The 26,644-nt window shown below is 43.9% G+C and overlaps 1 protein-coding gene across 8 annotated transcripts; it reads right to left on the bottom strand.

Annotated features, from left to right (window-relative positions):
- Nucleotides 1–650: 650 nt before the first annotated feature.
- On the bottom strand, nt 651–24,654 carry EIF4ENIF1 (eukaryotic translation initiation factor 4E nuclear import factor 1). 8 transcript variants are annotated; one of them, XM_030501766.1, is made up of 19 exons: nt 23,248–24,654; nt 22,130–22,253; nt 18,772–18,845; nt 17,854–17,981; nt 17,029–17,324; nt 16,184–16,385; nt 14,745–14,920; nt 12,079–12,214; nt 11,577–11,756; nt 9,440–9,669; nt 7,924–7,992; nt 7,381–7,564; nt 6,808–6,887; nt 6,319–6,458; nt 6,092–6,176; nt 4,945–5,077; nt 3,464–3,808; nt 3,072–3,236; nt 651–2,538 (listed from the first exon to the last, which is right to left on the bottom strand). In XM_030501766.1, the coding sequence occupies exons 1-19, from the start codon at nt 23,373–23,375 to the stop codon at nt 2,312–2,314; spliced, it is 3,102 nt and encodes a 1,033-aa protein (XP_030357626.1). In that variant the 5' UTR covers nt 23,376–24,654; the 3' UTR covers nt 651–2,311. The 8 variants fall into 8 exon arrangements, with proteins under 8 accessions (XP_030357626.1, XP_030357627.1, XP_030357625.1 ...); XM_030501767.1 differs by having other exon boundaries at nt 7,924–7,995; nt 14,745–14,914; XM_030501765.1 differs by having other exon boundaries at nt 7,924–7,995; nt 23,248–24,653.
- Nucleotides 24,655–26,644: the final 1,990 nt, after the last annotated feature.

The following is a 26,644-nucleotide window of genomic DNA, read 5'->3' as shown; positions in this document are numbered from 1 at the left end:
ATAAAGTAGTAAGTTGCACAAGAGAAGCAGACTGCTCTAAAAGCAGGGGCTTTATTGCTTTGTTAATTTCTATTAATAAGTTAAGTTTGCTCATGTTAGAGTTCTGTCAAATGCCCTGGCCTTCCGCATTTGCTCTCCTCCAAAAAAGGAAGCAGGGAGTGTTAAATGTGTCAAAAATGGTCCCCCTCATGTTACACCACCTATTAAAAAAGTACAGTGCTTGAATGGGTGATAAATCACTAAAGCTTACAATAGTGGTTGTTACTCAGCCTTGATTCTACTTTAAGCATTTTTTCCCATAACATTTTTTTCTAATCTTAGAAGTAGATTCCTGCATTAAGTGAGCTGAGCTACAGCAGATGTGCTGAGTTATCAGCCTGGACTGAACTGTGAGCCTCATTCACCCTTTCTTTAGGGCTTGGAAGGTTTAGGAGTTCCTATAGTACATTGGAATCTCATTCCTTGCACTTAACCATGGCTGTACAAAACCACAGTTAAATTCAGCAATCCCACTGTATGGCTTTAGTGAGGCCAGCTACCTTCTTCGGGGTTATTTCTCTCCCCCCATGGAAATTCTCTGCAGAGTCAGCTCAAACAATGCTAAAAATCAATGAATACAGTGACAGAGTTCAGTTCAAGAGCAGTAGATACAGACAGCTGGTAGAATCAACTTTATTTACAGAATGTTACTGGGAAAGTGTCAAGTTAAAAAAGTATGAAAACAATCTTACAAGGACAAGCTGGTGATTGCATGTTTTACACAGATTGTTTTAGGAACAACCACTAGGAGTATATGGGTGACCCCCAACAGATTCCACATTGGAGATTTCAGCTTGCTATTTCTGTACAACATTGTCTCTGCCAGACTGAAACAAACCCACCACAGCATGCTGGCAATTGGTATAATACAGGCAAGTGATTATTTTTTTTCCCCTGCTGCTGGTTTTGCATTCAGTGAGACCTAAGAAAGAGCAAGTTGTGAGAATTCTGGGTTTGCTTGCACCTTTAAAAGAGCACACTGGCCTACGCTAGAGAGGACATGACAGCAGGACTAGACTCAACACAAGTGAGACAGTGACGTGAGGAGCCATGCAGTAGAAGGATGGAAGAGAACATTTAACTGTTCAGGAAAGTGAAACAGGCTTAAAAGGAACATAGTATTTTAAAACCAAATATACACAGTAAGATCACAAAACTACCCCATCCTCTCCCTTTCAAGCTGCGGAACAAGACTCCAAGGCAAGTTTCACAGTAATTGCATCAGTAGATGCACACTAGACTGAGGACAGTTCTTGGGACTCCCTTCTCTACAGAGCTGGAGGCAGCACAGAGCCTACCACAGCTATGACTGAGGAGTTGAAGGGTGAGGATTCAGAGGCTCCATTTTGATGACCTTTAGGAACAGGTTTGAAAGATTAAAACAAGGAATATACTGCAGCTAAACAAGGATCAGCACCAGCCCTCGTGGAAGAGCTATGACCAGTAGGTACCTACGGCCTCCATGGCAGACTGAAGATCTGACTTATCACCACTGTACCAGGTCCCATCCTCAAGGCTGTTTGAAGACTAAACAATTCTTTGATTTGGTGGCAGGAGTCATACACACAAGGAGTCAGACCTCTGTTACACAGACAGCAAGATGTGGGCTTTTTACTTTGACACTTTAGCTACACTGAGTGCACAGTACGTGACAGAAAAATGTGATGGGGAGGCCTAGAGGAGATGAGCAGCAAGAAAAGGCAAAGCAACTTTATCCTGTTCACTCACACTTAGGATATGCAACTTTAATCTTAAAGAAAGTCCCACACATACAATGGAGAAAGATCCAAACCATAGGCACAACTAAAGCTCAACTGTTATCAGCTACTCTTATGTACAGCTGTATAGATTCAAAAAGGCTAGTCTATGTGTATATATACAAAAGATTGTTTATACACAAGTCTGTACACAAGGGTCTATACATTTAGTTTTCTGCAGGAGGAATCAATAGCTGCTACCTCTACACTAGAGAATATCAGCACTTCATTCACATATCTTACAAAAAGAAAAATAGACACTTCCAGGATTCAACTGGCTTTGTCTTGCATCTAAATTTCTTCAGGCTTCACTATTCAAGCCATAATGGATCCTTTAGTCTTGATGCAGACATGAGACCAGGACAGGTGCCATGTGCTTTAGTCTCTCAAAAAGAAATTTCGCACAGAGTGCTAAAAATAAAAAGCCCCAAAAAAACCAAACAGAGGTGAAGTCCTGACTATGGACATTTTATCCAGTCTAAAGAATCACAAGTGTTCCACCCAGTGGTCACTGTTCACTGCCGGTATTCCAGTTCATCTACACTGATGACTTTGGATGGCATGGAAGGGAGAGGTTGCTGCAAGACATCGGAACCAAACCACTTTGCAAGGCCAATGGGAGAGCCACTCCTCTGGCTGGGGCGATGGTCGAGCTGTGTGTGCCCATGAGATAACCCAGTCCGAGGCAGCATGTTTTGGGGGGTTGTTTGTGCACCAGCAGGTGATCCCTGTGCTCCAGTGCCTGTGAAATGTAAAGCTATTAGAGGTGGAGTAATGTTCAGCCAACACTAAAGATTTGCCCTAGAGCAATCACCTGATAAGGCACATGAGCCAAACACGGCTTTTGCTCATGCTATTAGTCCTGGGAACTCTTGGCTGCACGTTTCTCCTCATTAATACTCCCATAAACAGCCTGACACCGCCAGTTCTGGACAGCATGATGCAGGTTTTAACTGGAAGGCCACTATCAAGCAGCATCTTATTTTAGACTGGGCAAGAGCCTCTCACCCAGCAAGAAGGACTGCACACATGCTGCAAAAGGCAGATTTGTAGCAACACGTATCTTGAAATTTAATTCCTCACTTGGACATTCTGGCAAAAGAGCCTGCAGTCACCAAAACTGCTCCAATACCCACACAACATTAGTGATTACGAGTATCTGAATTAACAAAGTAGCTTCTTGTTAGCAGAGTATACTCGAACAGGGCAACTAGTAACCTGGGGCAGGCCAGTCAGTGTTCTAGTGCTCTTACTCCTATTTTATGTTTAGCCTACCTGATCGTTGTAGCTGCTGTTGCATCATTGCTAGCTGCAAAGGTGTCCCAGAGCGTGGATTTAAGATGTGATGGCTTGCTGTTGGTAGCGGGTAAAAAGGTTGGCCAAGGATGGGAGTAGATATTCCCTGCAAGTGAGACAGGTCCACTCCAGGTGGAAGCATACCTGTTGAACAAGAGTGAGGAAATGCTTTACCCAATAAGCATAAGGAATTAAAGCAAACCAAACATTTATATATTTAGATGGGTTGGAATTTATTGCCTAGTTTTAAAGATAAGTTTTGATGGAAGAAACATTACCAGTAATGAGTTTCAATTTGTGCTGTTCCTAACAAAAATCAGTCTTACAGAGAAGATGCATTAGCCTAAGGGGGAAAAAAAAGTATGGATTACCTGCTTGCAGCAGAGGAAGATGCTGCGGATGAACCCCCTGTGCCAGCATTCTCTGGACCAATCCTGGATGCAGTTGATGAGCAGGTCGTACAATCGGTACATGGGGAACAAGGGGTACTTGATGAACAGGACGAAGAAAAGGGCCTCCTGGTACTGGGGAGGCCATTGTAGGAGTCTTTCTACCAGCTGATTTAGGCCTGTAGTCTTGCTCTTTGGTGCAACGATTTGCTTGGGTAAGAGGTGTGGAACATGCAGAGCGCTGCAGTGCAGGTAGTTTGGTACCTAAGGTGGGCAAAGTTTCTTGATCTGCATTCTCCACAGAACTAGACAGTAGGTTATCTGTAGCTAGAATTGAATACAACTATTATAGTCCACAGCTAGGGATGACCCCTAATGAAAATTAAAGCTAATGACTGGATTTGATAGCTAGATTCCAGGACTGCTGAACTTTAGTCATATTAATAAGCATCTGCCTTTCCTGGATACTTCTCGCCAAATTATTTCAAAGCAGTAACGAGAAGTAACGTTCCACAGAAATCCCTTGACAGCAAGTTTAAATTAGGTCACAATTGGTAGTAACCACCTTTATTTTTTCCTCTTTCTCAGAAATTTTGAGCTGGCAGCATGGACGAATCAGTCCTAAAGGCAACAGGAGGTACAAGGGATCCTCCCTAGACAGTATTACAATTTGTAGTTGTGGCCGAAATCTAGCCCAAAGTGGTTTTTCAGTTTAGATGTGTCTGGGCATTAGCAGCAGCCTTTTATGTCTGACATCTGCTTATCAAGACTTGGAACACTAAAGGACCACAAGAAGCTACTTCCAGACCATCTAAATCAGTTAAGCAAGGCCTAAAATATCTTTGAGTCATCTGCTACCAGTTGAGGTAGCAATAATAGTTGGAGTACTAAAAGGAAGAAAGTCCACTGTGTAATAGGACTTCAAACTACCTCTGTACTGAAGTACAATGTCATGGCAATTAGACATGTCAGTCTTACTGGGTCAAGCAATTGGTATCAAGCATTTCCTTTTAATAGCCACTTACATCAGTTAGAGTGACAAAATGCTTCCTTGATCTGCTACAGATCTTAAAAGAGCTTAACTGGTCTCAGCTTTGATTGTAAGATGTCTCAAGAGGGCTGTAAGTTGCTTGCATTCAATGACTGGTATGAAGAGATACAGAAGCATTATTGTTAATATGCTTGTTCATCAAGACCAGCTGCAAAGAAACAGTTTTGGTCCAGGCCTTAGTGCCACTATCACTTGTAAACTGACAGATGGGTGGGGGAAAGGATTTAAACCCAACACTACACTTTGAAGTGTACCCCAGTTCTAACCCTTCCTCTCATTATAGGCTCATTCTACACCCTCATTCCCGCACATTGGGAATGTCTAACTTTAGCCTGGGCATATTATGTACTACAGGTGTTTGATTCTATTCCAAATCTCTTTTGTATATATTACTTTAAAGCCATTACAATACCTTCATTTGGCCTCTGATTTTCATCTTTACCATCACTGACTTTCATTTTCCCAGAAACTGGCTCCTCTCTGCTCTTCTCCTTGCTCTCATACATCTTGCGAATCACCGAGGTAGGTGTGAAGGAAGGAGACAGCTGCAGAGAACATAGTAAGAAGCAACACCTTTACTCAGTGCTCATTATCTAGGCCACACTTAGCTGTGGGTGGACACCAATTCTAGCACATCCTTCCCATTTAAAGCTCTTCCGAATCAGCCACTGTGCGCCCATGATTTTACTTCACCTCATTCCATACCTTCATTCTATGGTTTAAGCACTTCGCTTTAGCTTTTGCAGAAGTCCAATACCTTTATTGAAACCAGCAGATGTTTGTGAAGTTAAATGCATATTTAACAGGCTTGAAACAAAACAGATGAGCTGTATTTTAAATTACAGCTGTTTCCTCCTTGCTACTGGTTCAGAACAGCAACGGATCCTACAGAGCTGTTTCACCTGTATGAGCCCAGGGCTGATGGATCTGCAGAAAACTATTGCCCATTCACAGTTACAGGGCACCTGTGGAAGCCACTCATTTGGTACACAAACAGAAGTGCTTATTTGATTTAGCAGCTGATAGTCTATTAGTCCTGACCTGCAAGCAAGTACTTGACTGATCAAATTTAGATCAAAGCAACATTCTACAAAGCACTGAAGGCGGCAAGGCCACAGCTTGGCTTTGAGATTTTATTTTTCAAAGTAACCCTGAAGCACTTAAGTAGTATTTCAACCTCAGACACTAGGATCAGTCTCTTCACACCTGAAGACCAGTGTTCCCTAAAGTAGCTAATGGCTTTCGGCACCTGTCTTCTGAAAACTTAAGTACCAAAATAGAATGCCTGAGTTTTCATAGTTATCTTCCAGAAGAGGTAATATTAATGGTGCTTCTTCAGTTTTAGAAGAGACAGTGGTCAGAGAAGGCCATTTTCAGTGAAGACATTAGGTTAAGCACAAAGCATAATTCATTCTTGGATCATGTGGCCATTGATACAATGTGAATATGATTATATCTCTATGGCCTCCCTTTCTCCCATCAATTTACAGTTGTTATAACCCAGTTACTGCAGACACTTTCACAGCTTTCCCTGCAATCATCATACATTAGGTACTGACCATGCTAGTGATGGATGCTGTAGGGGCTGGAGAAGATGCATTCCCTCTGTGTCCTGGCGCAGGTGATTTAGTCACTCGCTGCTGCCTGTTAAGGGACAGGAAGTTAGTAAGCAGCAGCTCTATTCTTGGCACAGAATGAAAGGCAGGATTGCCAAGAACAAATACAAGCTTGAGTGACTAGTATTAATATCTAATGAAAGACAATACTCATGTTAAAAATCAGATACCTGTTTCTGTAGCCGTCTCTGCTTTTGTCCATTTGTGGTTTGCCAAAGCCATGCTGATAGAAGTTTGCTGCCTGTATGGCTAAGTCATGTGGTAATGCCAGTCCCTCCAACGCAGCCTGCTGTATTTCCAAGGGACTCATCTGACGTAGAATTGCATAAAACACAAAAATCAAAGATTGTATTTGGTTGGGCATTTTTTAAGACACTGAAGATTTACTGCTGTAACTACTAATGTCTTCGAAGTGTCTGCCCACCAACAGCCATCTGTTTTATTGACAATGAAGTCTCAAAGAAATCTTGTACTGGAGATACTAAGATGGGTCCAATTGCAATGAGGTTTTGAAACTGTACTAGATTACTTGCATCCTCACACTCAGTGAACTGAATTAAGCACAAACATCTGAATGCATCAGCTAAGTATGTGTTTCCAAGAAGTTAGTTCTAGACCACACAATAGAAAAAGATGTAGCAAAAAACATTTGATCTAACCTGTGAAGCAACTGGACTCATGGGCTTCCTTACACCTGGAAATGGATCACCAAGCAATTGCTGAGAACCTTGTCCAAAACCTAAAGAACATTCAACAGCTGTATTCGAAAGGACTAACAGTTTCTTTCAATATATATAACATACATCCTTAAGTTTAATAATTCCACTTAATTAAGGATTCCTCGTGAAGGCTCTCAGCTCAACCCTTTAAGTCTACAGAGAACTTCATCTCTTCTTTATCACTACACTGGAGAGCTACAGGGAGGCTACCAGTAGTGTTTTGCAATACAAATGGCTAAGTAGTCCCTGAAAATTACCTTCTTATACAGTAACTGAGCACATTACTCCACACCAGTATTTACTGTGAGCTCCAGTTGATCCAGACATCTACATTTTTTGGAGACTAATCTAACAGTAGAGACTAAAACATAAAAAGGCATCTTGCACTCAAGAGGCAGACAGTGACCTAGTTGCCCACCAAGTGCCAGAAATGTCTTATTATTCTGTAAATTATTCTTCAAAACAAACTCAAGGGGAAAAAAGAAAAAAAGGCTGTTTTGCAACTGGTCTCACCAATGGGTGAAGATATTCTATGGCGCAGGTAATCTGCAGAAGCAGCTCGAGTTGGAAACACAGGTGGGATAGGGGGAGAAGGTGCTCTTTGTGTCAGTAGAGAGGATGCAGGCTCCAAACCACCTATCAGGCCACTTAAGACATTTGATGAAGCAGGTCTGGAAATGGGTGGACCAAGAAGTTCCTAAGAATAAGCAATGAAAGAACATTGAGTATGATCAATTTATACAAATGAGCTCATTTCACTATGCTACAGACTATGCTATTTATAGCAAGTTGAAGAGACGAGGTGGACTTGTGCAACTAGATACACCAATTCTGGATTGCCCTTAGAATTAGGCACTTAGCCAGGTTTTCCAAGTTGTAATCATGGGAAATAGCATGACAATCAAATTTCTACTGAACTAATAACTAGTTCTCTCCTATAGAGTCATGTCTGACTACTGATCCCATAATTGCCTTAAACATCTTATTTGCAAATAATTTGTTTTCTCATTGTGGATATGCTTTAAAGTACCTTCACCCCCCCCACCCTGGAAATACCTGCAGAATATTCTTTGATAGAGGCTGGCCTGGCATCTCTGGAGGTGACATTAGGTGGCTCTCAAGGCTCTGCTAAGAAAATGAAAACACTGTGAATTAGATGTGGATTGTCTCTCGATGTGCTTGTTGTATCTACATTGTCTCAGTAACAGAAATCATTTCCCTTGTTCTGTGAGAACCATAATTTATGCATCAGTCAAAATTCCAGCAAAGTTGATGGATGAGCTGGCTCACAGATCTTCCCTAGGTAAGAAAATGCCTAGTGCTAGATTACACACAGGTAGTTGAATGTGCCTTAATCACGTTTGAGATATATAAATTTATATAACTGTGTAAATTAGAGACAAAACATTGGGCCAAGTGGTCAGTCGAAACTATACAGACACTTTTCAGTTTTATTTAAGATGTATTTCTATGCATCAAAACTACACATCAATGTAAAGGGATGTCAGAAATGAAAGTCTTGACTTAAGTGTGGAATCTACAAATTCTTCACAAGGCAAGTTTACATTCTTCCCTATCTTTTAGTGAAGTGGGATGAGCCTGGAAGTCCTTGGGTATAGTTCAGCAGGACAAAACTTACTCAGTTGCTAGAATTGTTTTATGGTGCCAGTAGTAGTGATTGGTAGCTTCAGAGTCAAGCATACTGTTTAGGCAGTTAGTGGCAGGATGAAATCTTACACTGCAATCTCTCCTGGTCTAAAGCTTAGTATCATCTTTTGTTTAATATTAACCTTTCAGGTAACAGATACTCAGTTTAGTTTTATCTCGGGGCAGATAATTTTAAAATCCAAGTTAAAAAATATCAGAATGTGCACTGACGTACCTCTATTAAAACAGAGGTCACTAAAGACACCTGAGCTTCAGTTAAGCATTAGCTGTAGCCATACTACAGCCATTGTAAGAGATGCCTTTCAATAACACCACCGAGGCAACCATTAAACTAACACTAGCGAGTCTCCCTTGAAGAGCAGACTGATGATGTCTGTTATACAGACAGTGCCTTTTCTACAGATGCACTTGGTTTTATTAAGTAAGGTAAGGTAAGGTTCAGACAGAGTGAGTTCAAGTGTAGGAGAATGTTAGACACTAATCAAAGTGTCCTCTAGAAAAGATTCAGCCTTTTGGTAATACAAGTATTTTTGGAGGGCAAGTATTTATAGTTTTTAAGTCCAGGTATTAATCTTTTGGATTAGATATTCACATAAGTCCACTTTCAAGGTGGCAATTAGACTTCTCACATAGTGTTAGAGTTGTGGGGCTTTTAGAAACTTAACATGAAACCAACCCTGGGAAACTCGGAACTGGAACACACTTAATTTGATTAACTAAAAGGACCAAAGCACCTCCCGTACTTTCCCCTCCAAGCAACAATATTCTAAATGCAAGCCTACATTTAATATCATGCTGCTGTATCCAGTCCTGGCTCACATTATCAGAGGGGTCGTGTAAGAGATTTCCAGTTCATAACCCATGTCTTAGCACAGTTCATGAGAGCCAGGTGCCTGCTACTTACATTGACTTTGGGCTGTGAAGGTAGAGTCCCACTTGCCTTCATACTGCTGACTAGTTTATTGAATGCAGTCATGTCTCCATCTTTCTTGATCTGTCTGGAGCCAGCGACATTCAATGATTCCTCCATTTGCTCTGCCATAAATGGAGTAGCAATTTTTCCCTCTTGATCCACTTTCAGACCTTTTAGCCCAGCTTCAACTTCTTCCACTGAAAGTACAACTCCTGAATGTGCTGAGAAATACAGAAGAAATAACAGTAAATCACAGTTCTCTCATGCAGGTCTTGAATATAAGTTGTTTGAAAACAAGGAACAGCCAAAAACTTATCTTCTGATACTCATAGTGGCTGTCAAACCATGTCTGACTATTCATCTGACAACTTTGTTCATTTTCAATTAAGAAAATTCCATTTATCTTATACTCAAGGAGAGACAGCCAGCGGAAGCAATGTTAAACTATCTGAAGCCATCAAAAGTAGAGATAATACATACCTGGAGTATTTAGATACTTTAGAGACTCAGTTACACACTTTGTTTGGTGTGTGTAAAGTTTGAAGTAGTTTTTTTTGCTCAGAAATTAAAGCCACTATAGTAAGATTTCACTGGCATAACCAGAATAAGGTACAAGTGTTATTAAGCAGTACTTTTCCCCCTGTTTATGCATATATGAGTGCCTGACATCAAGGCTAGACGTGCTTTATGGACCAACTAACACAAATCACATGGGATGACATCTTAAGAGAAAAGGAAGAAGAGACAGGAGCATGCCATGGATTGCTGTAGCAGATGTTGGCCCAAAGAAACAAGATTTACTGGAAATTTGGGCAAGAAGGTGGAGAAAAGCAGCAATGATGCAGACATGCAGTATGGAACATGAGGGAAAATATGATATTGGTGGAGAAAAATTGACCCGAAACCTCCACAACACTTGAAGAACCGTACAGCATTTTATGGAAATACAGAACCCACATCAGGTACTTTTGAGTGAATGGAAGCTTCCTCAATTTTTTGTTCATTCATCCATTGTTTGAGAGGATCAAAGCTTAAAAAGTTTTTAGTAGCGAAGTCAGACTAAGCAGAATACAGAAGACTCGCGCTTCTATTTAAGTCAAGTTATGAAAAAGTCCTCCACACGTTAGCTGACACTCCATACTCCCAGACTGGATGCTTAAGAATACTTGCAGCGCTTGGATGCTTTCCTTCCTAGCTACACACATCAGAGCACCATCACTTTTTGTTCAGTCCAGTTTACATGGCAATCCATGCTGCTTGCCAAGAGAAACCAATTCAGAATTAGACCTTGCGATTTCAAAGAACACATGCATTTTGTACCCACCATGCATGCTATGGGCCCAAACATGCAAATCCCTAACTTGGAGGTGCCCTGAACATTAAGTTTGAAGTCAGCCCTGAATTCTGTTCAGAACAGCTGATCATAGCAAAAGTGAATTCTAAAAGACCAAGTTCCCTAGAACCCTGTGATTCTGGCCAGGGTGGCATAACTAAGGCAAATCTGTTCTTATGTTCATATTAATTAATGCACTCAACAGTGAGCACAGACACTGTACTTCAAGTGGTAGCAACAGTCTGGAGAAGTTTACACTATGCATTTGAAAAAAACTGACATCCTCAACCCACTGTTCATCTTTTTAGATACTGATACTTGATGAACCACATTGATCCGTTAGAGACGCTTGCAAGAATGACTTGCACTAAGGTTTTAGTAGATCCATTATAGATGCTTGCAAGAATGACTTGCACTAAGGTTTTGGTAAACCCAGAGTTTAAATGCCACAGTTTCAGAGCTGACATAACCATTCTCCAATCTGAAAAAGTTATGTAAATGACATAGACGAAGCTGGAAACTCAGATCAAGACTTACATCATCTTAACTTATGATTATTAATGGCCAGTAAAGCTGTCTGATAGAGTCCTGATGTCATCCTGGGAGTAGGATGAAAAGAATCAGGGATGATATCGACACAACTGAGATCTGTTGAATACTGGGTTCCCAGTAGTCTAAGTAAACCTATAGTACTTCCTACTCCTGGACTCAGCAGTTGAAGTTTCCAGAATACCAAGCCTCTTGCCTTGAGATACTGCATCATCAGAATTTGACAATATCTGAAGAGGCACTTACTGCTCTCTCTAAGCTTTTCCTTGTTGGCTGAAAGACTTGAGAGAAGAGGTTTTAAGTCCACTTTGGCTTTCTGTAGCATTTCTAGGATGTCCACTTTGTTTTCAGAGTGGTCTTCCAATGGAATGGGAGCAAAGTAGTTTCCAGAGTTCTGGCCAGGGGACAGAATGGCTTGCTCTAGACCTGAAACAGCAAAACCAGGAGCACTGCGACATCAGTTTACCAACCCAATGTCTCAAGATGAACATACACTGGTAACCAACTTCAACATGTCACTGACAAGTTATGCCTTGCACTCCTTGCCCAAGGTCAGCTGGGAAGACATCAGAAAGCATGACAAGAACATTTATTAAAAAAGAATTTACAATCTGCTTACCCTAAGAGCTTTGAGAAGAATGTCAAGCGCTTAAACTGGGAGAATTCACTATCCTAAAGCTTTACCTGCCATGTTTTTATTGAACCAGTAGGAAGGTATATGGAAGGAGGCTATCTGACCCAGTCTTACCTGCTAGCCTCTCCAGTTCCTCATGTGGTGTAGATCTCAAGCTGCTTGACCGACTTCCAGAGCGACTAGGATTAGAAAACCACCTGCTGAACCTGCTGGCAGACACTGAGCCTTCCCCCAGCACATCCTCTATCATCTAGATTAGGGAGGGAAAAGATAATCTTTTTTGAAGCAAGATCAGCAACATTTGAGAAGCTTTACTGTGTAACCAAAATTATTCTCCTACAGATAACTTGATGCTGTTCCAAAAGTTTCAAAGCTTTGAACTGCCTTTTTTTCCTTCCAAAAAGGCAGCATTTGTGTAGCATAACCCATCGCACATCTTTTATTTATACCAAATATTTGTTCAGAGTAAAACTGTAACTGAAACAGCATAATCAGGGCATCCAAAGACCACTAAGTACACCATTTCAAAGTGGATGTGCTCAAAAAGAGACATTTGCCACAAGAACGAGAACAAATTATAACAATGAGTAATTCCGGAAGTCAGATGGCTCAGGGCTGGTCCCTGTCACTGTACAGGATGAATTCTCTGATCCATTGGGTTTTCTGCAATCCTGATTCAATGCAGTTCCTGCACTGCCCGCCCAATGACTGAAATGAAGTACAAAGACTACCCCCTGACTTGCAAGTGTCCCAGAAGGGCTAGAGGAGAAGGCCAGTAGCTAAGGGCTCCTTGCTCACACTTCACATGCTGAACCGTTCTGGGAATAAGAAGGTTGCATTCTTCAAGTCAATGGAGTCTGCATCAGCAGCAGCAGTTAGCACCTTCTGCCTCCAGGCAGAACTGAGGTCACCAACCAGCACTTCACAGCCTGCCAGAAGTCACTGCAGTTTATAGCAACTGCTCACTTCTTTGGCTTACAAGTATTTAAAAACTAGCACATTATAAAATTGAACTCAAACTAAAGCTTCTCCTACCTTGCATCCAGTTAAAAGCTTGCTTAATAGGCACCATGCAGCACATTTACTTTTAGACAAAAGAACAGCTTCCTTCTACTAGAGAAGCTGTTTGCTCTGAAACATGGGGCACTCAACACTATTTACAACAGCAAAACCAAGGTAGTATTCATCCGTTTGGTTTTGACTGTTTGAATCTGACACAGTAGAAGAATTAAAACAGTTCAGTCAGGAAATGTACAAATCTACTCTATCACTTGTCATGGACACATCCCCAAGACAAAGAAAGAGCATGACAATATGCTCTGGCTAGCGTGACTCAATTTTTTTTGACAGATACCTGCCTACTAAAGTTACATTAACAGGTATTTTGTGACTTGTGAATTCCCTGCTTTTGAAAGGAGACACCATCTTGCTGATACACTTAAAATGAGATTGTCAAGTCTAATGCCACACAGTTCATATCTTCTACAGGGAGAACAAACTCTTCATTATATATTTGTCAAATTACTGCCACCACATAATGAACCTTTTTTAATGCAAGCAGCTTTTTCACATTAAAGACTAGGTAAGGTTTCTTTTTTTTTTAAACCTTTACGTTTCTAAACTGTATTAGATCAGTCTCTTTGCTGTCAGGATAAAATTTAAAAACAAACCACACTTACTTTTCTATAACACTAAGCCTTTTTACTCAAATTCCATCTACTAATCAGTTATACCATCTAGAACAGTCAAGAACAGCTTTTCTTCCTAGTGATGGAGAGGTCAGAACAGAATCAGCAGTTTGCAAGTTAAGCCCATGCTTAGTACTTGCTGGACCTGCTTCGCTCTTCTTGTGGTGAAAAGCAAAAAGCACATAGGAAAAACCATACAGACTGGTTACAGCTTCCATACTAAAAAGTGAACACTAACCATCCACTATGACCTCTAGAGACCAGGTGTTCAAAAGCTGCACACTACCAACAAAAGTACCAGAATCCCCATCAAATCATGGCTGCAGGTAAAAATCCACATTGGAAAATACTTATGGTATGTCAGTCTTCTTCATTGTCTTGCTACTAGCTAAGTACCAGTAGCATCCCACGTATGACTTAGCTACACAGGGTATCTACTAGTCTCTTGAACAACATTGTTTAAACACGCTTTTGACTGAATCAGTAAGCTATGTTTTGCTAACTCTGTAGTAATAGCTTGCAATAATGAATCGACCACTATACAGAGGTTCAAATAGTAAAGATTCAAACCCCTTCAGATACACATCCTTTTGGCCACATTACTGGTACCAATAAGAACCCAACTGTATGTCGGTGACCGTATTTGTCAGGTGTGTCCAGGCTTACAGCCTTCCAGGAAGCTTGAACAGAGCACCCATTTGCTGCGATTCCCAGACTTAGCTGCAAAAGGTTGTTTTGAGCTATACTAAATTTGTACAGTGAACCTTCTCTGAACATATCTATAACGCTTCCAAAGATGATTCATCCAGGATGCTCTTTTGAGTCTTCAAGTAGAGATCAAAGAAAGGACAAATAATCAACTAGTTTGCCTCATATACCTTCTTTGGACATAGGGCCAGCCCCAGGGATAACACTTTAGCAGTAACATCCTAAGACTCCAAAGCTAAATCTCTACAAGTTCATCTTAGACTTACACACCACACAAAGCAACTTTCACAAAGCAACAAGTTTTAGCTTTCACTGAACACAGCAGCAGCAAAAATGCTTCTCATGAATACAGCCAGTCTTAAAAGAAAACCAAAAAACCCTCACCGAAGCCAGGCCAGGAACACTTTTATCCAAGTTAAAGAACTCATTGAAGTCAAACTCTCCTGGAGCTGGTTCTTGTAAAACAGCTTCCCTAGGAACTTCTTGATCTGCTGGAGTTTCATTGGCAAGGACAGTTTGCACTTCATCCTCTTCTGCCACTCCACCATTGCATTCTATCCCTTAAAAAGAAAAATCAAGTGATCACCAAGTCACTGAACTTCACTGTTTCCTGTGGGAACAGTGCCTTAACAGTCAATGCATTTGCCTAGGAATTAGAAGCATAAGATCAATCTAGCCACCTACGTGATACTTCACCAGTTACATCGTGCTGGTTGTAGTCTGCCACAACAGAAACTAGTACCCACTAAAACTCCTAGCACAGAGCTTCTGGTCTGTAATTAAGACTATCTACTTCAAGAAAATAAGAACTGCCATTGAATCATGTGTAAAGAACTGCATCCCAATCACCCCAGGAAGTATGAAGAACATAACAGATGTTATGTCACACCAGGCAGATATAGCTGTTGCAGTAAGTTAAGAGCTGTTGCTGTTTTTCCACCAAGAATCCTGCCAACAGTGCCTGCCTTCTTCCTAGGTGCCCCTGAGAGCAGATTCCCTGAGAACTGGTACTTGACATGAATTCTTGTTATTGCCAACACATGACAAATATTGCTGCTACTCCTCTGGGAGGAACAAGTCATGTGTCATTTTGAAGACTCAAAAAACTTGCATGGGTGGTGTAAAAAAAGCTGTGACAATTACAAACCTAGCATGCTTGAAACTGTACTACCTCTTAGTTAAGTGAATACACAACTAAACCTAAACTCCTCAGGTTTACGTTGTCCACCTGCAGAATTTCTAGCATTAAAGAGTAATTTCTCTTGCCTCAGAGAAGTTTATACTACAGCTTTGCAGCACTAGGAATAATTGTAGACCTGAAGTCCAATGACAGCAGACAAATTTGGTCTCCAAATTCAGCTTTAAGCTACATTACTGTCAGCTGTAGGTCCAACTCAGTGTTCCTAATGATAGTATTACTATAAGGAAAAATATTTGAAGTATCTCAGGGTATTAGCTTAGTTTAAACCAAGCCTTTAGCATCCAGCAGGATACAGAAATGGACAAGACTCTTTTAATAGTCTACAAATCCCTGATATCATTCAACACCCATACAAGGTTTCTTCCCAGCCTCTCAGTCCTGCCTTTCTTTGAGAAAAATAGCATTTTACCACTTAAAGGTATTTGCAGTCTGAAAGATTACTTATGGGCCTTACATCTTCTGCTTCAGGATGACCAAAAGCTTAAGTTTAAGCACAAGTTTAAGATAAAGGTTGGTAAACTGCATTATTCTCTACACTTGCGTGATCTGTAACAGTCACCTCTACATCCAGCAACATGCCACGCTAGCAGGCAAGCAAAGCTTTTGTCAGATTTGCCATTACCTTCTTTCAGTGAGGCCGTGCGTCGTCTTGTACGTTTTCTACCTTTGTGATCTTCCTCCAAAATTTTATCATCAAAGCCTGTGAGCTCAATGGTTTCAGACTGACTTGTAGGACCAGCAGAGAACCACTCGGGTTCCTCTTCAGTGTACGAGTCATTCCTCCTTCGCTCCCCAAAGACACGTTTGCTGTCACCAAACTCCCTCTGAAACGGGATGTTAAAAAATATTAACCATAAAATGCTGTTTCATAAGATTCCTCCCTGACCTCCAAAGCAAGTGACAATATTTTCACACCAGTTCTATTTTTCTTTTCTGAATAAGGTTAATACACACACTCCGCATGCTCAATAAGCTTTTAAATTTTAAGCTTCACAGTTGAATTTCTGCTTCATTACACTGAAAGCTACTGGTCTGCAAGTACCTGTATAAACTCAGTTTTGTATCCTGAGTTAGGCTAGTGATTCCTCCTTTAAAAGAAAAATAGAAACGCCTGAAAGCATGGAAAGCTTCCAACTGCTGAGGTTAAAGACAACCCCTCACTGACAACTGCTGGGTTAAGAATTACAAATGAACTATTAGACTTTTGAGTATCTTGCTATTAAGTCTACCACAGGCAAGGTTTTTGAAACACACCGTATTAAATGCATCCCAGTTAAGCTGTCTAAAGGACTGAAAACTTATTTTGAAGAACTGAGTGCTCACCCTTTACACTATAAGGGTGCTTTTAAGAAATGGCCTACTTGTGTGGAACACAGCTGCTGCATGCAGTCAGCCTGCCTCTGTTGCTTTTAGAGCAAAGCGTCCAAAACCTGATTTCACATGCAGCCAGGAAAAGAAAGAACAAACCCTGAAGCGTTTGTCTTTGTAGTCCCTCTCTCGATCACGGTCTCTTGAATCTCTAGAGTCACGTATGTCCTTCTCACCACCCCGGTGGTCTTTGTCAAAGTTACGAGAAGAGATTATTCTTCCACTGCCAATCCTACGGCCACCAATAACACGGACACCATCGTTCTCCTTTTCTAATGGGCTCCCCGAGCGCCGTGAGCTAACAGCTGCAGTTACATGACAGCCACCTCCAAAGCTTCGTCTTTGTGGGCTTAAGACTACATCCAAGTCATCTTCTTTCACTCGCTCCCTTGGATCTACAAGTCAAAGACCAGACAAAAAGCACCGAATTTAATGTATTGGTAAATACAAGCTAGTTCTCTATGTAACAACTTCGTTCCACAGACTCACTGCTATTCCAGAGTTTTTTGAAGGAAAACACTCAGGACTTACTTTTGCAAAGCTAATCTAGCCAAGAACACAGCAAATGCAGAAAAAAATAATTAAATTACAGTTGGATATTGAGGAATCATTGCAGTCTCCTTGGAAGTACCTGTTGTCCTGCTACAGACCTAAGTGCTCAGTCTTGAATTGTAGAGAAACTGCACCCAGCACTTGCATTATTACAGATGCATTTACCATCATACAGCAAGAATAGTAGGATATAACAACTACCAAAGTTTGTTCTTAGGTGACAGTTACCAGAAACTACAGTCAGAGCAACCAAGATTTCCCTGACACTTATTCTGTGCAATCAAACAATTAGAGACTGTGTCATACCAAAGGAAAGGTTTTGCCAATGGCCTATGCTCAGTTTTGAGTCTTGTGCTCTAAGAATGCACTTACCTACTATCCTACGCATAAGAGAAGTCCGATCTGAATCCAAATCTTTTTTAAAGCTTTCCACTGGTGAAGTTCTTCCTGAAGTTGGATATAAAGATGCATGCCACTTCTCTGGATCCCACACACCATCACTATGAAAATAAAATTACAGGGTTGTTTGCGACCTTGGAGTCTAACAGAGAGTTCATAATACCGCTGCTGCAAACCTAGAATTTACTGACTAGCAATCTGTACAAGTGAAACAGCTTTCATACCCAGCTTCTAAATCTCTGCCTTACTATATTTTAGTACCTCATACATGGTATTCTGGATCCCTTCTGTAACAGTAAGGATTTATAATACTCAGAGTCAGATCATAAAAGGGACAACATGATTTGGTGAAGTTTGCCTGGTACACCGAAAAACTAACTCAAGTAGATCACAGAATTGTACACTGTTGCTTCTCATTAAGAAAATGTTACCTCAATCCCATACTTACTTATACAATAAATGAATCAAAAAAGTAAAGATACTGCTGTTTAGCAAATTAACAAACAAGCCAAGAACATTCTCACCTTCATTTTTAAGTGAGGTACTGTCAACATGGGAGAGCAATCCATCAAGCAAGTCAGCTTGTTGCAACATGACCTATTTGGTCTGTGCTATACACTCATTTATATTCTTGGTAGTTGTCCTACGGGTCTTAAGGCTTGTGTGAAGTTATTTTCTGCTGGATCTCATGTTATAATCTTTGTGCAAAGCACAAAATTCCTAGCTAGGGCATTAAGCCTTTCCTAGTAGATTAGTACCTCTGGAAATGCTGTCATACACCAAACCTATGTATCTTACATTAGCATAAGTGCACTTACTGAAGAATTTTTTGCAATTTAAGCTTTCATTTTGAAAGAAACATATACAGTTTTTGCATAATCAAGACTATACCTGTCATATTTTTCAGAAAGACAAGAAGGTCTTTGCTTAGAGTAGGGACGCTCTTTAATATCCAGCAGTTCCTCCTATTAAAAAAAAAAAAAAAAGGCAAGAAATTAGTCTCAATTCTCACCTAAACAAGATTCAAGTGACAAAACCTCTGCTCCAGACTGCCTGTTCAATGTAGTGTTTCAATCTGACAGCCCAAGTTTCCCAATACGCCATTTCACATCCTGTGAAATGCCACAGTGTAAAGCTGATATTAGACAGCTAGTTTATTTTTCAGTTCTTCTAGCAGTGGCCACCGAGCAAACACTTATTTGAAGCACTAAGCCTCCCTAGGTCAAGCTCAGGGCTTCAAAAGCTGTTCACATCACACATGTTGACCTATTCACTTCCCCAGACAGTCTGGCTTACAGGTAAGGCTAGCATCATTGATAGTGGAGCAAGTAACTTCAAGATGAAATCAATATTGCTATGTTTAATGCTATATGAGTTCCAGCAGGTAAAGCAAAGCATTACCACAATACCAGTTACTAATGTAAGTCTGGGAATTCCAGACAAGCTTGCCATTTCTGACTACCACCCATTCCAAGACATCTAAGTGTATGCTATACAATTACCCACTCTACCTAACACCAAATCAATGCTGAGTGATTACTACAGTTTTCTCACTTTCCACCAGCTTTCAAATACAGTCTTTAGTTTACTATTACACACTCCTGAGCAGTTAGTCATTTGAGGCAGAGTAGTAATCAATCTACAGCCTCACTGCAGTTTGCTCCATTTAAAAAGCATTATTAATGGTGTGACCACTGGTGCTTTGAATCATCATCAGCTTGGCTGAAGTCAAGATGCACATTTCTAATTAAAAACTTACTCATTCTGCCTAGATTACCTTTCTTCAATCTGCCTCACTCCCAACTGTACTGAAGTGATTCAGAACTGTGCAGATATCAGTGGGCAGCTGGAAGGATAAAGAGATCCAAAGAGCAGACACCACGTATCAGCCAAACTGAAGAAGAAAATCTCTCTACCTTTTCCCAAATAATACAATATTGTGTAAAGCTTTTACATCATTATCCTCATATGATTAAAATCAGCTCATTAACTAGATGAGCTTGATACTTGAAAGTTTCCAGATGGCAGCTTGGTAGCCAGACAAAAATCTTAATACGCACACACACACACATATATATCCAAACATCACCCTGTACTAGTCTTCAGCAAAAAAGGGAGGGAGACTGGTCTCTCTGCCCACAGCTTCCCAAAATAAACCAGTGCTGTAGTAAATGCATCAGGCTATGATAGTATTACAAGTATTAACAGCACTGTCCATCACTAAACTTGAAATTGCCTGTTTTGTTGGCCACAAGAGGGAGTCCATAGACTCTCCATCAGATCCTATTGCAATTCGTCATTGAGGTGAGGAAAATTTGAACTGTTTTTTTGCTTTAGCTCATTAGCTGTGCACCTCTGGAGCAACAGCATCCAAAGAACTAGAAAAGACACAGCTTGGACTAAGTAACACCTCTCATATTAGAGGATACTAATGCTGGCACTTCCAGGATGTTTTGGGGCTCTTTTCTCTAATTCACACACCAGTACTTTAAAGCCGGTGGGGGAAAAGCATGTTTTATTCAAACAGTTCAGAAGGATTCCTACTATGAGCTAATGGTTTTTCTACTGGTATTAAAGAAGATAAACTTAAAGGAAATCAGTTCCTTTTTGAGATCAGCAGCACATGTCCTGAACCAGTGTTCCTCCCATTCCTAATCAGTAGGAAACTGGATCATGTGAGTGCTTTACAATGTAATTACCTGAGCACCTCCAACCAGCTGGATCTCAAATGCTACTTGCAAAATAAAAAACACCCACCAAACACAAAACAAAAAAGCAAGACCAAAAAAAGCCCCAAACATACGATGCAAGATCTTTTAACACAGATTTATTTCTGGTGTTTGACTTTAGACTCCTTGGAAACCAACAGATAAACAAGACCAGATGTCTTCTGGCACTAGCTCTGCCACTTTATCCTGATCAGAAACAGTAGGTACCAAATTAACAAAAGTGAAGCTACAAATGCACCAGTATCAGTGTGCAGCTACCACCAGCACTAGCTGAATACTGCCTAAAAAAGCAAACAGAATATAAAGCTGCATTCAGTTACCAGTCTTGAGAGGAGCTGGGCAAGACTGAACTAGCACAGACACCACTTCTCCAGCAGTGAAAGCCTAAAGACAGCTCCTCTCCTTCACTTTACAGTTAACTGAATAACAAGGTCTGAGCAACAGGATATTTTGCATCTTAGAAGTGTACATCTTCTCTAAGAAGTTAGAAAGTCATACTCCTCCCACACAAGTTACACCAAATCCAAGGCACTTTGTTTATTGTTGATGTCTAGCCAAAATAAGCCAGCCCTACTATCTCAACAGAACAGAGACACAGCGATAACTTCTTTTTCTTCTTTTGAAAACCACCTACTAGGAAGCTAACAGTTCAGAATTCCTCAAGATAACACAGTCAGTAACAGTACACTGTCTCACCCTGTTCCACACTTCAGGCCATTTGTTGCGAAGTATCTTAACAGATTTCCACAAAGCAATGACCACCTGTTCCCACAGCTTTCAGCAATGCGAAAATCAGCCACGATTAAAAGCTCCTTCTAAAGGCAAGTTTCAGCAGTGGGACCAAAATCCCAAACGAGATTTAAACCTTATATATACTCAAACCCACAGCATATCAAGCTCACTTAGCATTGAAAGAATCCTTATTTACAAGTTACTCAGTTATTGCTCTTCCACACATGCATGTATTTAGGTATCACAGCTAAACAAAGCACCTGTGTTGAAGTTCTAACACTAAGCATTAGTTGGAATCATAAGTGCTTAGGCTTCTAGCACCCAAACATGAGCAGTTTTAAGATTACAAAAGCCATCTCAGTAAACACATTAAAGCTCCTGATAAGATCTAATGTGCTATATGTTCCAAGGAAGTGGCATCTACCGTAAGGAAACATTCTGGTCAACTTCTTAAAGTAATATTGCTGAAAACTAACCAGAACTATGAAGCCCAAGTGCTTGAGCAAGCTGATAGAACAACATACTTCAGTCCCTATCGTAATCTCTCCAGCACATGCTGCGAGGTGCTCAGATATTAAAATATGGTGGGAATCAAAAGTATATCAAGGACAGGATTGCATAGCTATCTCACATTTAACAAGTTACACATCTTACACCATCTTGCAAATCCCAATCCAGGCAAAGGCTTTCCTGCCTTCCCCTTAGTGCTTCCCTCCCACAGAACCTACACCTCCCACTCTACTTCTGTGACCTTGCACAACTCAAAGAGGGAATGGGAGAGAGCCCACCTTTGTGTAACGATGTGGGTATTTTGTTGTAATTCTGTTCAACTCCAGGAAAGCATCACCATTTTCAGCCTCTGTTATGCCTCCTCTTTTATCCATGATTACTTCAAAGCCTTTGACCACGGACCTAATTAAAACAAAACCAAGCCGTCAGATTTTGAGACGTACGTTTCCAGAGGGTGCCTCTTCCTTCCAGTCTGAGATTATTTGGTACCTGGATACACCAGATAAGGAGCGCGTTTCCCAACACCGCCTTATTTCTGCCTGTAGCTTCCCCGCCCCAGCCAAGCGGCTCCCGCTGAACTGCCCGACCCGCTCCCGATGCCCGGCCGGACCGGCCCCGCGCCCGGACCGCAGCCCAGCTCCTCAACCGCTTTAGCACAACAAAGATCCTTCCATGGGTACGACAAGGAGCAGCAGCGGCGACCGTCAGGGCCGGGGGAGCGGGGCCGCCGGGCCATATCCCCCCCGCGTGGCGTGGCGGCGGGGGCAGCGCGGCCCGCGGCGCGGCCGAGGCCGCGTCCCGAAGCGCCGGAGCCGAGGTGGGGCGGGGAGGGGGGGTACGGACGGCGACGGGGCAGGTGACTCAGCGGATCCTCACCTGCACCAACAGCCCCCCCCACCCTGGCGGTCGTACTCACCGCGCCGGCGGCGAGTCTCCCGACGGCGCTCCGCTGAAGGCCTTACCGCCGCCCGCGGCGTTTCCTGCTCCCGGCCACCGGCTCCGCTTCGCCCCTGCCCGCCCCCCCCCCGCCGGCGCCCTGCGCCGTGCTCAGACCCCACTTTGCGCGCCACACGCGCCCCGGGCCGGCGCCGTCCCCCGCCCGCCTCCGCTCAGCGCGGCTCCGGCCCCTCCGCGCTGGCTCGCGCGCCCGCTCCCTATTCGCCCGACTCTGTCTCTCCTCAGCCGCCGTAACCGGGGCCTTCCGCTGCCCACCCCGCACCCCTTTAATGTCCCGCGCGCAGGCGCGGCGGCGGGCGCGCGCACCGGGGCTCCCCCGCGCGGCGCCTGACCGGGAAAGGAAGGCGGCAGCGGCGGTGGGGCTGCGCTTCACCCCCCCCCCGCTTGCCTGGCGGCTGCGTCCTCGCCGCTGGGCCGGCCCGCCGGATCGCCGTCTCACCTTGCGAGCGCTGCGGTGGGTGAGGAAAGGCTCAGGGCGCCCCAAGGGCCCGCAGGCATTCTCGGCGGGCAGCCCTGCGGGGGAGGCGGCCGCCGGGAGCAGCGGCGGCGGGACGTGGTGCGCGCCATGTGCCAGGCGCGGGGCAGCGGGCGGCGGCGGCGGCGGGACCGGGTCCGACCCCGCGGCGGGCAGCGGACGTGTCCCCCCCCGCCGCGGGCCCGCGGCTGTGGAGAAAGCGCGGGGTGGGAAAAGGGCGGGAAGCGGCGGCTCGAGCGCGGCCCCCTCAGCGCTCGGGGCCGAGCCGACAGCGGCGGCGCAGGCGGGAGGCGCGGCTGACAGCTTCGTCCTTGTCCCGCACCACACGTTCCACGGAGTAAATCACCGGCTGGACACGGGCCCCTCTCACCGTCCGCCTGCCGCCGAGCGCCTTTGGCGTTCCCGCCGTGCGTGGCCCGTCCCGGCGGGGGGCGAGGTCTGACGGGGCCGGCCCTCGGTGTGCAGCAGCAGCGCGGGGCCCTGGCACGCCGCCTGTCAGCGGGTCTGTGGTTCAGAACACCCTTTCTCAGTCTCTGTCCAAAGAACTTGGCATTCCCATGCACGGCAGGGTGACGGTCGGTGTGGCTCGTCCGCACGCACCTCACAGATCCTTTAGTCGTTGTTAACACGCAGCAGAAATTGTTCACACCGTCAGCTGGAGGAATTCACTTAGTGAGGAATTCACTTGCTCCGTTCGCCCGCGGCTCCCTCAGGGAGCAGCATTCCCAGCGCCCGCAGCCCACCACCACACACACCGTGCAGCCGGGGCCCCGGTTTTCCAGACTCCTCAGGCGGAGAGGCAGGAGTGAGGGCAAGGACACACTGGTGAGGTCTGGTGGACAAAATGTTTTCTTCCTTGATCGCTAATGAAGTTGAATGCCAGCCTTACAAACTGTTTGCCTCTGGGATTAAATGGAAATAAACATTTCCCGTTTTCCCCTCGTGTGACAGGGCGCTGTGTCACAAGCGCTGTGACTCTTACAGCTTCTTCTAGCGGCTTTGCTCTCCAAGCAGATGCCTGCTGAGGGCTGATGGCAGCCAGCGGCCGAGTTGAGGGCTGAGGGCCGTTGTGAGGTGCTGCAGGCACTGCCCTTGGGATGCCGGAACGCGGTTGTGTTTCCCTGCAGCCTCTGTACACGTCGCCACTTTGTGTGTTCCCGAGGCCGGTCCATGGTGAGACGCACGTTACCGGGCACTTGCTGTGGAGCCGAGCAGGGGCATAGAGGTGGCCTCGAAGCTGCAGCCCTTCGGTTCCATAGCGCGCTCAGCCCGCTTCCCGCCGCTCGGCGTTGCAGTTTATGCCCGAGGTCGGTAAATCTGTCCTGGCGGTGGCTGCGGGCCCGGGGCTCGGGGACAGCGCAGCCTCGGCCCTTACCGGCGCGGCGGCGGCGGCAGCGGCTCGACCGGGCGCACCTCCCCGCCGCCGGGGGGCGCTGCGGCACCGCCGAGGGGGTCGGAGGCGCTCCGGCCGCTGTTCGCGGTGGTGGGCGGGGCGTGTCCTGTCCTGCGCTGAGGTGCCCGGGGACGGGCTCTCACTTTCGGCGGCCGTCTCTTGCGGCGTCCCGCCGCTCTGCCCGTGCGGAGCCGGCTTGCGAAGGCAGCGGGGCTGTGCGGGAGCGGGGACGTCTCGATTAGAGAGGGCAGAGCCCCTAAGCTCCCGCTGCACACCGCCGGCTGCCGTGTGGCGCTCCGGGGCGGCTGGAGCCTCCCAGGGGGCGCGGTGCCGGTGCTGCCTTCGGCCGCCCGCTCACCGCAGCCGGCCGGTTCCTTCGTTGGGTGGCCCGGGAGGCCGGCGCTGCGGCCGCGGCCTCCAGCCCCTCGCGGAGGGGTTCAGAGCAGCACTGCGAGGTCCTTGAGTCCTTAAGCACAAAAAGCGTTCAGGTTATAATTCTCGTACGTCGAAGGGAATTTTGGGCAGGCAAACTGGTTGGCTGCTGTAAGTTTTGGGGTTTGTTTTTTTCTGTCACGCCTTAAACCTTGCACTTAGGAGGAGGTTGCTGGTCGTAAGTCCAGGTGCCCTCACAGTCTTGCTCTCCCTGAGGCCTCTGGAAAGCTCTGTGCATACAGGAGCTCTCGCTGGAGCTGGGTGGAATTCATTGTTTTATTCATTTCCGTGTGCTTGTGAAAGGAGAGAAGCCTAGGGGAAAAAAAAAAAGTGAAAAAGAGTCTGTTCAGTTACTGGTCTTATCACCCTAGGTAATGAATTTATTTCTAAATAGGAGAACATAATTTGTTTCTAGCACAGCTTTAGGCAGGTGCTGTTGCTGTCTTAGGATTCAACCGGTTATGACTTTCTTACCAACAGGTTATGTCAGCACAGTTGTTCAGGTCAGCAAGGCTGTGAGTGTGCAGGCAGGTAGATGCTTTTTGTGCTAAACATCTAGAATTGCATTATGCTATTTGTATGCAGGTCAACAGAGTGGCATTTCTGTCAGTGTTAAGATACAGACTGTATTTAGTACAGGGCGGTTTGATGGGTTCATCACAAGTAACAGGAAGAAATTTATGCTTTGTCCAAAGCTAATATACAGCGTTGCAGTGCAGAGAGTGCATTTGGTTACCACAGATTTGCACCTAGAGCAAAATGGAGATATCCAGAAGTGGGTGAACATGAATCAGATGCTACTTTGTTAATGACCTCAGCTGTAATTTTTTTTTCTTTAAACATTCCATGAGACAGAAAAAAGTTGAGATAGTCTCATGTGAGGGTCTCTATGAAACATTATTAACCAGAAAGTGTTCCTCTTAAAAACCAAATGAAAAAACAACAAATGAACCACCCTGAAACCCATCACTAAACACAACTTTATGTGGGTTTACATTATAACATTCAAACACAAAAATGATGTTCCTGAGCTTGAGGTATGAGCCTGGAACGTAAGATATTTGGATATACCTGTGGGCCCAACCACAGATTTATTCCATGGTGGTGTCAGTTTTCCTGTCTTCCCATGCATTTATTTTCTAATTTTACAGGGGATAAATGATCCGTCTTTGAGTCTTATTTTTCATGGTTACTTGCTATAAATTCTGACGGGCATGGGCTGTCATCACTAAATATATGTAGCACATACAGTGTTTCAAATTTAGGAATAATGTGTTTAAAATTACGTGTTGGACAATCATTAGGTATTCACGTGCCTCAGAAATTAATGTGAAATTTTTACATGTTCTCCCCAAGCTTGATTTTTTGACTATTTTATGTTCCATTATCATTGCAGATGGTCAGACCAGGTTTGCTTTTGGAGCAGATGAGATGGTCTTAAAGGGAGTTGAGCATAATACATGAGTACAGGAACTCGTGCTGAAAGCTGTTTTACATATATTTAAAAGTATCTGAAACTTTTTCAGCAGTGCATGC

Source organism: Strigops habroptila, chromosome 11 (genome assembly GCF_004027225.2).
Source record: "Strigops habroptila isolate Jane chromosome 11, bStrHab1.2.pri, whole genome shotgun sequence".
Classification (NCBI taxonomy): domain Eukaryota; kingdom Metazoa; phylum Chordata; class Aves; order Psittaciformes; family Psittacidae; genus Strigops; species Strigops habroptila.
This window is presented reverse-complemented; position numbering and strand designations above follow the sequence as displayed.

Bases quoted from the DNA above. Each gene is read 5' to 3' on its own strand.
- EIF4ENIF1 (XM_030501765.1), bottom strand. From the start codon at position 23,375: ATGGCGCGCACCACGTCCCGCCGCCGCTGCTCCCGGCGGCCGCCTCCC. The intron at 14,921-16,183 runs GTAATGGCAAAT...TTTCTTTTTAAG, and splicing joins CACGGCCTCACTGAAAGAAG to GGATAGAATGCAATGGTGGA. The intron at 3,809-4,944 runs GTATTGTAATGG...ATTCAATTCTAG, and splicing joins AAATCAGAGGCCAAATGAAG to CTACAGATAACCTACTGTCT.